At 40.1% G+C, this 14,087-nt stretch overlaps 1 protein-coding gene across 2 annotated transcripts in view; it reads left to right on the top strand.

Moving 5' to 3' along the window:
- Positions 1-410: 410 nt before the first annotated feature.
- Positions 411-14,087, top strand: part of cysltr3 (cysteinyl leukotriene receptor 3) — a 28,174-nt gene continuing 14,497 nt past the window's right edge. Inside the window, exons 1-2 of one of the 2 annotated variants that reach the window (XM_078244645.1) lie at positions 411-490; positions 13,601-13,738. In XM_078244645.1, coding sequence (XP_078100771.1) covers positions 13,732-13,738 — 7 coding nt within the window. In that variant the 5' untranslated portion in view covers positions 411-490; positions 13,601-13,731. Of the gene's footprint in view, positions 491-13,383; positions 13,739-14,087 lie in introns of those variants that run through there. The other variant, XM_078244646.1, reaches the window with a different exon arrangement.

The raw sequence follows: 14,087 nt of genomic DNA on the forward strand, positions 1-14,087 counted from the left end.
GAGTGCTGTGAAGAGAGCCGTGCTGCAGACGCTGCTGCAGACGCTGCTGCTTGCGGCGATCGGTAGCTCCGCCGCGGCGGGCCCCGAAGACTGCCACAGTCTGAACGTAACGCTGCAAACAAAAGACATGCACAAGGTGAGTCTGATTCTGCTCCTACAATTAGGTCTTAGGGGGGGTATATATATGTATATATCAGGATTTTCTTTTTTCTGATGGTGATTTCTGGGCTGTTTCATGTTAAACTAAAAGCTCTATCTCTGTAGGGATCCTTTCTGTAATGTTGTCAGACACTTAGAATAATAATCTGAACCTGTTGACCCCCCCTCCCTCCCTCTCTCTGCAGATTTTCGGGGACTGGGTCCTGGTCTGGTCCATCACTGACCACGACAAAGGCAACGCGCTAGCTCTAAACGTCACCAGCTCGCACGTCGATTTCAGACTCCACGATGACAACAAGACGGTCACGTTCACAGAGAGGAACAAGTTCACGTGAGTTCAGAGCTTACATAGTCTCACTTTGACAGACCTTCCTCCACAGCGCTGCGGAGGAGGGTCTAGCTAGTCCACACAGCAATCCTGGATAGGAGAAAAACAAAGATATAGGTCCAGAGAAGGTAACAGTCATGGTTTTAAACATGCCGTTAACGTTGTGAAACAACACACACATACACACACACACACACACACAGACACACACACACTCACTCACTCACTCACTCACACACACACACAGACACACACACACTCACTCACTCACTCACTCACACACACACACACACACACACACACACACACACACACACACACACTCACACACACACACAGACACACACACAGACACACACACACACACACAGACACACACACTCACTCACACACACACACACACACACACACACACACACACATACAGAGACACACAGACACATAGAGACACACATATAAATTAGCCAATTACGTAGTGTGTGTGTGTGTGTGTGTGTGTGTCTGTGGAAACAAAACCATTGAGAATAATCTAAACATCTGTGACCCGAGTGCTCGGCCTCCTGTGTATCATTAGTTTGGTTTTGTTTCTATGTTTACAGGGACACACTTTTTTATTTGGAGTTTTTGTGCTGTTTGGCTTTCATAGGATCTCTTCTTTCAGACCCTTGTGTATAAAACATCCAAAACACACATTATGATGTTTATCTTGACCCCACTGTGTCTGTTTGTGTTTGTAGATTCCTCCTAAATTCGCCAAAGGTTAGCATTAGAGAATGCTTCATTTGCAGATTCAGACACAGAAATCTCAGAAAACGAAATAAAAAATATATTTGTGTATTTGTCTCAGTGAACAACGTGACATCATGACTTCACGTAAACATATATTATCTGTACGCATTATGAGCTATCCGTGTGTATGTCTACGCTTTATACAGCGGACATAAACATACACGCCACTTTCTGAAGCCAAGTGGCGTGTTATCTGTACGCATTATGATAATTTTTAGGAAATGAATAAAGCCACAGTTCACTTTAGGAAACGTGACACGCGGGACATGAAGGAAACGTGACGCGGGACATGACCCCCGGTCTCCTGGGTGAAAGTCCTGTGTTGTTAGACCCATCCACACCCCACTCAGCCTCCCTACGCAGATTTTCACCCTTTCATAGTACTCGCTACGGCGTCAATTCACACGCAATCGCAAGGTAATGTAAGTCAATGGAGGCCAAACGGCGTTGATAAACACACTAAAAAGGGAGTATGCATCTTGATAATACGCCAGTAATGGCATACAGATTGGCGTGTCATACATACGCCACTTCATGACATCAGTCTGCAGTGTAAGTCATCAGCTGAGCCTTGACCCTGTTCACCTATAGTGTCTTCAAAATGTCTGCATTTTACAATCCATATCTTTACAGGTTTAGTTCTCAGACTCTGAGCCAGAAATCTCCACTTCAGACACACGTAAAGACACCAAGCTTTCCTCTTTCAATCCCCTCTAGATTATGAAGCACATATCATTCACAGCCTGATTTATACAACATGTTATATCTAAAAAAAAATGGCAAAAACTAATGTTTGTATGGCGGTTGACACCATATCCTAATTGATTGATTGACAAACAGAGATATCCCAAATTCCCTCGGTGAAAACCTTTGACTCTAAAATGTCAGCAACATGAAAAAAGACCTGACGTGACTTTATCTAATGTTCACATTTATGTTCTGGACATTTATGCAAATAAGCACATACAGTCAGGTCCATAAATATTGGGACATCGACACAATTCTAATCTTTTTGGCTCTATACACCACCACAATGGAGTTGAAATGAAACGAACAAGATGTGCTTTAACTGCAGACTTTCAGCTTTAATTTGAGGGTATTTACATCCAAATCAGGTGAACGGTGTAGGAATTACAACAGTTTGTATATGTGCCTCCCACTTTCTAAGGGACCAAAAGTAATGGGACAATTGGCTGCTCAGCTGTTCCATGGCCAGGTGTGTGTTATTCCCTCATTATCCCATTTACAAGGAGCAGATAAAAGGTCCAGAGTTCATTTCAAGTGTGCTATTTGCATTTGGAATCTGTTGCTGTCAACTCTCAATATGAGATCCAAAGAGCTGTCACTATCAGTGAAGCAAGCCATCATTAGGCTGAAAAATCTAAACAAACCCATCAGAGAGATAGCAAAAACATTAGGTGTGGCCAAATCAACTGTTTGGGAACATTCTTAAAAAGAAAGAACGCACCCGGTGAGCTCAGCAACACCAAAAGACCCGGAAGACCACGGAAAACAACTGTGGTGGATGACCGAAAAATACTTTCCCTGGTGAAGAAAACACCCTTCACAACAGTTGGCCAGATCAAGAACACTCTCCAGGAGGTAGGTGTGTGTGTGTGTGTGTGTGTGTCAAAGTCAACAATCAAGAGAAGACTTCACCAGAGTGAATACAGAGGGTTCACTACAAGATGTAAACCATTGGTGAGCCTCAAAAACAGGAAGGCCAGATTAGAGTTTGCCAAACAACATCTAAAAAAGCCTTCACATTTCTGGAACAACATCCTATGGACAGATGAGACAAAGATCAACTTGTACCAGAGTGATGGGAAGAGAAGAGTATGGAGAAGGAAAGGAACTGCTCATGATCCAAAGCATACCACCTCATCAGTGAAGTATGGTGGTGGTAGTGTCATGGCGTGGGCATGTATGGCTGCCAATGGAACTGGTTCTCTTGTATTTATTGATGATGTGACTGCTGACAAAAGCAGCAGGATGAATTCTGAAGTGTTTCGGGCAATATTATCTGCTCATATTCAGCCAAATGCTTCAGAACTCATTGGACGGCGCTTCACAGTGCAGATGGACAATGACCCGAAGCATACTGCGAAAGCAACCAAAGAGTTTTTTTAAGGGAAAGAAGTGGAATGTTATGCAATGGCCAAGTCAATCACCTGACCTGAATCCGATTGAGCATGCATTTCACTTGCTGAAGACAAAACTGAAGGAAAATGCCCCAAGAACAAGCAGGAACTGAAGACAGTTGCAGTAGAGGCCTGGCAGAGCATCACCAGGGATGAAACCCAGCGTCTGGTGATGTCTATGCCTTCCAGACTTCAGGCTGTAATTGATTGCAAAGGATTTGCAACCAAGTATTAAAAAGTGAAAGTTTGATTTATGATTGTTAATCTGTCCCATTACTTTTGGTCCTTTAGAAAGTGGGAGGCACATATACAAACTGTTGTAATTCCTACACCGTTCACCTGATTTGGATGTAAATGCCCTCAAATTAAAGCTGAAAGTCTGCAGTTAAAGCACATCTTGTTCGTTTCATTTCAACTCCATTGTGGTGGTGTATAGAGCCAAAAAGATTAGAATTGTGTCGATGTCCCAATATTTATGGACCTGACTGTATTTCACACTCAGAATCAGCTTTATTGGCCAGGTTTGTGTAAACAAACAAGGAATTTCACTCCGGTTAATCGTTGCTCTAAAAGTACAACACTTAACATATAAAGAATAAAAACAGAAAGGACAGTAAGAAATATGAACAAAAACTAAGTATATAGTATAACAATTTACAATTGTACAAGAAATATACAATAACAATTGAAGAGAGGGAAGGAATAGTGCAATATCAGTGTGGTCTGAGATGTAATATTTAAATATAAATATAGAGCAAGGCAGTTCAGTGCAATAGTGATATATTAATAATATTGTAATTGTAAGTTTGAAATATACATGAGGTAGGTGAGCAGAACAGTGTTGATTGACATTGTTCAGTGTAAGGGTGGGTGCATTAACAAGAGAATGCATCATTTGCATATTTAAACATACCATTTCAGAAAACTAGTAATACAAAATATATTTATCTTGATGTCAGTAATCAACTGGGGGTTACACTTTGTTTGAAGGTATCTACATAAGAGTGACATGACACTGTCATGACCGTGTCGTAAACATTATAAACAAGTCATAAACGTTTATGACATAACTCTTCTTTTAGTTGGTGTCATTTGGTTTTGTCATGACAAGTTATGGTTAGGGTTACGGTAGGTTTCCACACAGCGAAACGGGAATGGGGGGGTGGTTGCGAAAATAACACACAAGACCGCAACAGAACACCGGCTGCTAGGCAGCTAGCAGAGAGGGTTGAAGCTAGGTAGCTAGCTAGCTAGCAGGTAGTTTGCTAGCAAGCTATCGTTGCTATTGTAGCTAGGGCGGTAAAAATGCACAGCAGCAAACCATCGGTAAAATGTTAGCTCATAAATGCTCTGGTAACCTGACTATGTAGCCTAGCTGCCTTGCTAGGCTTACAATGAAATGCAATGTCCGAACATGCTAGCGGTTGACCTGTCGGCTAGCTGAACAGTTTGAGTGTTTAAACTAACATATACAGTGGACTATTTAGTGGTGTATGTGCCATGACTACATTTGTGTGTCATAGAAATCACAATTTATGTTGATACAAGTACCAGTGTTCATGTAGAAACATTTTAATCACATACAAATGTTCATGATACAGCGCTGATAACCTCCACCATCTTGGTCAGACTTTCTTTGTAACTCCCGCCTCCAAACACGAACACAGGGACCTGATTGGTTCTCGAGTGGTCCTCATTTGAATAAAGTTAAGCTTTCGGCAACCTTGTTTCGCTTGCCTCTGCGATTCTCTCTAATTTCGCCCAATCAGGGTCGAATATCGTCTCCATTCAACCTCAGTGAGAGCGAACACATGGTTCATGAACACATGACTGTGTTCGTGACAGTGTCATGTCACTCTTATGTAGATAACTTCAAGTAAAGTGTTACCCAACTGGGGAAGGTTTCATGCTGATATCCATTAGTTCATTGTACAGAATCCCTAATTTCATAAGATGATTCAGTTTTAAATAAAACAAGTAGCAAAATAACTTTTAATAAAAGGGTCTGTAAACAATAAAAAGAGAATGGAACAGCACACACAGTCTGAAGAGCGAGCGTTGAGCTGTGAACTGGGAGAGAAACCAGACGGCTGTACAGTCTCGAGGGAGAGAACTTCCTGCTCCTTTGTTTGTTTTTCTTGATTTATTCTGACTTTTGGTTGTTGTTGTTTCAGAGCTGGAACAGCCATAAATACAGTTTGTAGTTTTATAAGAAAGGACACTCATGTCACACCGGCACTGGGCTCTCCCTCATCTACCCGTCACGGTTGGCTTCGTACGCATTTATCTGTTTGTTGTTGATTATTTTCTGTCATTTTGCGTGTCTTTACAGACGTTTTATGTCTCTGTGTCATCATTTTGGGCTGTTTGTAGTCACTTTCTGTCCGTTTTCAGTCATTTTTTGTATCTTTAAAGTCGTTTTGCATCAATTGTTAGACATTTCAGTTGTTTTTCATTTCTTATAGTCATTTGTAGTCGTTTATCAAAATTTTTTATTATTTTCTGTCTATTTTCAGTCAATTAGTGTCTCTTTATAGTCATTTTCTTTTTGTCAAGGTTTAGCATCATTTTGTGTTTCTTTGTCATTATGTATGTTTATGATCATATGTATGTCATTTAGTGTGTTTTAGCATTTTGCATATTGTTATGTGGCGGTTTTGTTAGTCTTTGTGGTGTTGTTGTTTTTTTGTCTCTGTCATCATTTTGGGTCGTTCTGTTTTGGATCGTTTTCTGTCCTTTAACTGTCTTTTTGTGGTGGTTTTGGATCATATTTGAATCATTTTGCATCTAGTTTTAGTTGTCTTACATTTCGTTGTAGACATTTTGCATCTTTTTGGGAAGTTTTCCATCTGTTGTTAACAGTTCTGCGTGTCTTTGTGGTCGGTTTGTGTCTTTGTCGTCACATTGGGTCGTTTGTCATCTATTTGTGTTGGTTTAGTATCAATTGTTAGACCTTTCGTGACTCCTTGTGGTCGTTTGTAGCGGCTTTGTGTCTTTGTGGTCATTTTACGTGCTTTTTAAAGGACAATTCCGGCGCAAAATGAACCTAAGGGTTAATAACGTGTGTACCGAGTAGAACGTTCTCTGGGAGGTGGTTAGCATGCTAATGCTACCTTTCGGGGCAGATGGTAAATCGTTATGTTATACCACTAAAAAGGCTCAAAATGGCACCACACTTCAACGGTAGCATAATGAGGGTCATACATGTAAACCGAAGCGTTGAGAACTCTGTAAGTGTACAGTTTATTAAAAAAACCTTATAAAGACTATAGCATTCATGTTTACATACGGACACGATCTTGGAAAACAGTCATGAGCAGTCGAACCACGAACGCTGTGTTTGAGCTGTTACTGGTTGCACAGCGTTCGTCTGCTCTTGACTATTTTCCCAAGATACAAGAACGCTACAGTCTTCATAAACTATCTTTTTGATAAACTGTCTGTACACTTACAAGGTTGTCAATGCTTGGGTTTACATGTATGACCCTCATTATGCTACCGTTGAAGTGTGGTGCTATTTTGAGCCTTGTTAGTGGTATAACATAGTGTGTGTGTGTGTGTGTGGCTTAGGGTTGGTAGTTAGCGTAACGATAGATTGAAAAAACTTATTTGAGTTAGCTTAATCGGTTCTTTAATTTAACTCTAATCAAAAAAAGTAGTAACAGTTACTCCAAATGTTTATTTTAATATATTATAAGTTATAAATACTTATAATAATGGCAAAATATATTTTAAGTTTTGAAGTAAGAAGTTAAGACATAAAACTAATGAGTTAATTGATCATGAAAGACGTAATGAAGACGTTAGAGAAGATCGTGAAAGACTAACTTTTGAACTCTGTACAGGAGCTACTAGACCCGCTTCAGTTCGTCTACAGACCAAAACGGGGAGTGGAAGATGCAGCATGTACTCTTTTTAACTTGATCTATACCCATCTTGAGGGTGCAAAGAGCTTTGTGCGGCTGCTTTTTATTGATTTTTCTTCAGCCTTTAATTGCATTCAACCACATATTTTGGCAGGGATCTTAAAGAATACTTTTAATATCGATCCTAGTCTTATCTGTTGGCTGATGAACTTTTTAACTGACAGGTCTTAACGCGTGAGAGTGAATAGCATCTTATCCGATGTTCTCTTTTCCTCCACCGGTTCCCCCCCAGGGCTGCGTCCTCTCCGCGATCTTATTTATTTTACATATAAATGCATGCCAAAGCCAGCACACCAGGCGTCATATCATTAAGTTCGCTGACGACTCGGTAATTGTGTCGCTGCTGACGGACGACGACTCTGAGTATGGCGCTACCTTAAATGATTTTACAGAGTGGTGCAAGTCATCTTTTATGAACATTAACGCGGCAAAAACTAAAGAAATGCTGATCGACTCCCCCCACCCTCTCTCCCACCCTTATTGACGATCAAGCTATCGAAGTAGTGAAGTAAGACAAATACCTCGGTGTTATAATAGACGACAAACTCACCTTCGAGCCTCAAGTCGACGCTGTGTGTAGAAAATCACACCAGTGCATGTTTTTTTATCATAAACTTCGCAATATTAATGTCGGTAAGACCTTTATGAGGATGTTTTATTGTCGTTTTATTGAAAGTATTCTTTCTTTTGCCTTTGTGAGCTGGTTTGGGTCCCTCACTCTTAAAAACAAAAACAGGCTGCAATACATAACTAAAGTGTAAGTCCTGGCTGATATAAGCCCCCCCCTTGACCTTGGGTTTTTTATACTTAAATTCATTCAGTCGTGTTATTCTGGAAAATACTTGAGTTAGCTTGGTCAGTACTTTAATTTCACTGCAATCAAAAAGTACAAGTATGAACTACTCCAAACATTTACGCTCTGATATCCTCAGACTTTTGAGTTTATGAACTGAACATTTTCTCAGAGTTCTGCCTACTTTTCCTGGTTTACATTGATAGTTTGCAGCTCTACTCAGACACGGAGTAATAAACACAGTTAATACCAGTTTTTAGGGCTGTAACGACACAATGTAATGATCCACCATCCAATATTTATCGATGGAAACTGAAAATATCGATACATATCATCTCTAATGGCGTTTTTCCATTACATGGTACCTGCTTGCCTCGCCTCGACTCGACACACTGTTCGTCCGTTTTCCATTGCAGATGTTAGTACCGCCTCAGCGTGGCTGGTCGTTATATGCCAGCTCATATAAGTATAAACATCAGGCCACTTGAGCTTGTTTTACAGTTCTGTGGAGGCTCCACGCAGAACTTTCTCCGTAGCCTATGTAAGTGGCCTGATGTTTATACTTGTGCGCTGGTGCGTGCGTCGAGCCAGCCATGTGTGTGTGTACGTGGCTACAGCGAAAGCTCTGCCTGGAGCCTCCACAGAACTGTAAAACAAGCGGTGCCGCAGTAAACTGCTGTGACCTAACGCGACACACACACAGAACCCGTCTGTCGCTTTCACGTCACCTTTTCGGCTCGCCTCAGCTCGCTTAGAACCTCGCTGAGGTGGTACTAAAAAAAGTACCTGTTAGCAGGTACCAGGGACTTTGTTTCATAATGGAAAACCAAAAAAGTAGAGTCGAGGCGAGTGTGTGTCTGTGTGTGTGTCTCTCTCTCTCTCTCTGTGTGTGCGTGTGTGTACCAAACCACTGAGAATCATCTAAACATCTGTGCTCAGCCTCCTGTGTATAATTTGTGGTTTGTTTCTAGGTTTAAGGGGAGACAATAAAGGCAAACCCATTATAAAAGGTAACTGTAAACAATTAAAGCACACACAGTCTGAAGAGCAAGTGTCAAGCTGTGAGAGAAACCAGCTGTATGGTTTCTCTCCCATGGGAACTTTCAAACTTACTGCTCCTTTGTTAGTTTTTCTTGATTTATTTTGACTTTTGGTTTTTGTTTCAGAGCTGGAATAGCCATAAATAAACTTTATAGTTGTATAAGATGACACCGTAAAGCTGTAGGGAGCTAGTTTGCTGTTTTTCATCAAGAGGGAGGAGGGGGGATCAGAGGGCCGAGGATATCAGTCACTTCGTAGGCATTTATCTGTACGTTTTCGATTATTTTCATTCTGTGTGTCTTTATAGACGTTTTATGTCTCTTTGTCATCATTTTGGGCTGTTTGTAGTCACTTTCTGTCCGTTTTCAGTCATTTTTTGTACCTTTAAGATCGTTTTGCATCAATTGTTAGACATTTTGCTTTTATTTTCAGTTGTTTTTCATTACTTATAGTCATTTGTAGTTGTTTATCTGTACATTTTTTATTATTTTCTGTCTATTTTCAGTCAATTAGTGTCTCTTTATAGTCAGTTTGCATGTTTTTGTGTTTCTTTGTAGTTATTTTGCATCTATTTTAAGTCTTTATGTTCGTTTTGTGTCTCTGTTGTGTCACTCTGGGTCCTTTGTAGTTGTCATTATGTATGTTTATGATAGTTTTCTTCCCATTGTCAGTCATTTAGTGTGTTGTAGTATTTTGCATGTTGTTTTGTGGCGGTTCTGTTAGTCTTTGTGGTATTTTTCTTTTGTCTATGTCATCATTTTGGGTCGTTCTGTACGTTTTTTTTATCGTTTTCTGTCATTAAAGGACAATTCCAGCGCAAAATGAACCTAGGGGTTAATAACACATGTGTACTGAGTCTACCTTTTTCTGGGATCTGTTTTCATGCTAATTGAATGTGTATGTAGCTTGAAACAAGATCCTGCAAACCGGTGATTAGCTTTGTGAGTGTACAGACAGTTTATTAAAAAGATTGTTTAGAAAGACAGTTGCGTTCGCGTATACAGGCAGGCGCCATCTTGGGAAAACAGTCATGACTAGTTGAACCGTTAACGCCCTGCCTGAGCTATGTTACTGGTTACTGGTTGCACGGCGTTTGTGGTTCGACTGGTCGTGACTGTTTTCCCAAGATGGCGCCTGCCTGTATACGCGAACGCTACTGTCTTTATGAGCTATCTTTTTAATAAACTGTCTTTACTTACTTACGAAGTTCTAATGCTTCGGTTTACATGTAGGGACCCTCATTATGCTACTAGCGTTATAAGCTAATCACCGGTTTGCTGTAGCTTGTTTCAAGCTAGAGACACATTCGGTTAGCATGAAAAGATGTCCCAGAGAACGGTCGACTCAGTACACGTATGTTATTAACCCCTAGGTTCATTTTGCGCCGGAATTGTCCTTTAACTGTCTTTTTGTGGTGGTTTTGGATTATATTTAAATCATTTTGCATCTAGTTTTAGTTGTCTTACATTTTGTTGTAGACATTTTGCATCTTTTTGGGAAGTTTTCCATCTGTTGTTAACAGTTCTGCGTGTCTTTGTGGTCGTTTTGTGTCTTTGTCGTCACATTGGGTCGTTTGTCATCTTTTTGTGGTGGTTTTGGATCAATTGTTAGACCTTTCGCGACTCCTTGTAGTTTTCCATTTCTTTGTGATCGTGGTCATTTGTAGCGGCTTTGTGTCTCTTTGTGGTCATTTTACGTGCTTTTTTAGAAGGGGTTAGCGGTTAGCATAACGATAGATTTAAAAAAACTTATTTGAGTTAGCTTAATCAGTTCTTTAATTTAAAGTGCTCATATGCTCATTTTCAGGTTCATAATTGTATTTATAGGTTATATCAGAATAGGTTTACCATATTTTTGTGGTACTGCACATTGCTGCAGCTCCTCTTTTCACCCTGTGTGTTGAGCTCTCTGTTTTAGCCACAGAGTGAGACCTCTCACTGCTGTAACATCTTTGTTGAGTCGCACATGCTCAGTACCTAGGTAAGGACTACTAGCCAGTCAGAAGCAGAGTATGAGGGCGTGCCCTGACAGTACCTAGGTAAGGACTACTAGCCAGTCAGAAGCAGAGTATGAGGGCGTGCCCTGACAGTACCTAGATAAGGACTACTAGCCAGTCAGAAGCAGAGTATGAGGGCGTGCCCTGACAGTACCTAGGTAAGGACTACTAGCCAGTCAGAAGTAGAGTATGAGGGCGTGCCCTGACAGTACCTAAGTAAGGACTATTAGCCAGTCAGAAGCAGAGTATGAGGGCCCTGACAGTACCTAGGTAAGGACTACTAGCCAGTCAGGAGCAGAGTATGAGGGCGTGCCCTGACAGTACCTAGGTAAGGACTATTAGCCAGTCAGAAGCAGAGTATGAGGGCGTGTCCTGACAGTACCTAGGTAAGGACTACTAGCCAGTCAGAAGCAGAGTATGAGGCGTGCCATGCTAACAGCTAGGCGAGCATTATAACGTGTGTTCCAAAGTGACCACGTTTGTCTCTGAAGTAAAGGCTGGACTACAATAGAGCTGTTTGGAGCAGTTTGTGAACAGTGTTTTCTGTTGGAGATGGTAAGTCCCTTTGGGGGGGACTTTGGGCTTTTACACTTTGTAAACCTATAACATGCACAAAAAAGATATATAACACAAGAAAATTGTGACTTTTACACAAAATAAATGAGAAAATCGTGACCTGTACACAAAATAAACAAGAAAATCGTGACATGTACACAAAATAAACGAGAAAATCGTGACTTGTACACAAAATAAATGAGAAAATCGTGACCTGTACACAAAATAAATGAGAAAATCGTGACCTGTACACAAAATAAACGAGAAAATCGTGACCTGTACACAAAATAAACGAAAAAATCGTGACCTGTACACAAAATAAACGAAAAAATCGTGACCCGTACACAAAATAAATGAGAAAATCGTGACCCGTACACAAAATAAACAAGAAAATCGTGACATGTACACAAAATAAACGAGAAAATCGTGACTTGCACACAAAATAAACGAGAAAATCGTGACCTGTACACAAAATAAACGAGAAAATCGTGACCTGTACACAAAATAAATGAGAAAATCGTGACCTGTACACAAAATAAACGAAAAAATCGTGACCTGTACACAAAATAAACGAGAAAATCGTGACCTGTACACAAAATAAACGAAAAAATCGTGAACTGTACACAAAATAAACGAGAAAATCGTGACCTGTACACAAAATAAATGAGAAAATCGTGACCTGTACACAAAATAAACGAGAAAATCGTGACCCGTACACAAAATAAACGAGAAAATCATGACCTGTATACAAAATAAACAAGAAAAGCCAAAAAGCATAATATGAGCTCTTTAACTCTAATTAAAAAAAGTAGAAGTAACAGTTACTCCAAATATTTCTTTTAATATATTATAAGGTATAAGTACAATCAGTTGCCAAAAATATTTTAAGTTTTGAAGTAAGAAGTTTTTTTATACTTCAATTCATTCAGTTATTCTAAAGAATACTTGAGTTAGCTTGGTCAGTACTTTAATTTAACTGCAATCAAAAAGTACAAGTATGAAATACTCCAAATATTTACGCTCTGATATCCTCACACTTAAGAAATAAAAACTGGTGGCTTTTTACCTCATTTTCTCAGAGTTCTGCGTACTTTTCCTGGTTTACATGGATAGTTTGCAGCTCTACTCAGACACGGAGTAATAAACACAGTTAATACCAGTTTTTAGGGCTGTAACGACACGATGTAATGATCCACCATCCAATATTTATCGATGGAAACTGAAAATATCGATACATATCATCTCTAAGATGCCCCTTTGTTTATTTTCTTCTTTTTTTAAAAAGAGGAGTTTGATTTTTAATTTAAATGTATGTAAGTACGTTTTTTAACACATACAAGGAATCTGTTTTGGTGTGGTTGGTGCACGTCACACATTTTCTCTGGAAGAGCTCAGTAATGATCATTTTGTGTCATGATGACACATGTGAGTCACACCCATACTGGTTCTTCAATCCCATATCTCAGGTGGAGAAGGAATCTAGATGTTCAGGAAATGTGTGTGTGTGTGTGTTATTTCTGTCTCCTCAGTTTGAAAGGAACAGTGGAGTGTGTGTTGACTTTAAGCCCGTGTGCGTGTGTGAGTGTGTGTGTGTGTGTGTGTGTGTGTGTGTGTGTGTGTGTGTGTGTGTGTGTGTGTGTGTGTGTGTGTGTGTGTGTGTGTGTGTGTGTGTGTGTGTGTGTGTGTTATTTGTCTCCTCAGTTTGAAAGGAACAGTGGAGTGTGTGTTGACTTTAAGCCTGTGTGTGTGTGTGTGTGTGTGTGTGTGTGTGTGTGTGTGTGTGTGTGTGTGTGTGTGTGTGTTTGTTTATGTGCATGCCTACTTCTGCTTCCAGGGAACTTTTGCATATTAACACTCCCACAAACTGTCTAGCAGGAGGATTTGAATACTGGACGAGCGGACAGATACACAGAGAGCAACAGACATACACAGAGAGACTGACGGACAGATACACAGAGAGACGGACGGACAGACGGCTGCTGGAGAGATGAAGCTGTGACAGGATGAACGGTGAGTCATATACCTTTTCTGAATAAAGTATAAAGAGTTAACAGCAACATATGCAGCTTCAGATCAGATTAGATGCTGGAGATTATGTTGTGAAAACTCCCAGCCTTAAATGGAGTTCAGTTTATTCTACGTTCAGTTTGAGAAGTCCAGGTTAATTAAAGCGTGCTGTTTGCTCATAAATCAACGGTTGTTTCTGTGGATTTGGCCTTCAAAACGAACGCAAAAGGGACACAAAATGACTACAAAGAAACATAAGTTATCTACAAAAAGACATGAAATGACCACCAAGAAACAAAGTGACCATCATGAGACACAAAATAACTTCAAAAAGACATGAAAATAGGTGTAA

This window comes from Sander vitreus, unplaced genomic scaffold (assembly GCF_031162955.1).
Source record: "Sander vitreus isolate 19-12246 unplaced genomic scaffold, sanVit1 ctg273_0, whole genome shotgun sequence".
NCBI classification, from domain to species: domain Eukaryota; kingdom Metazoa; phylum Chordata; class Actinopteri; order Perciformes; family Percidae; genus Sander; species Sander vitreus.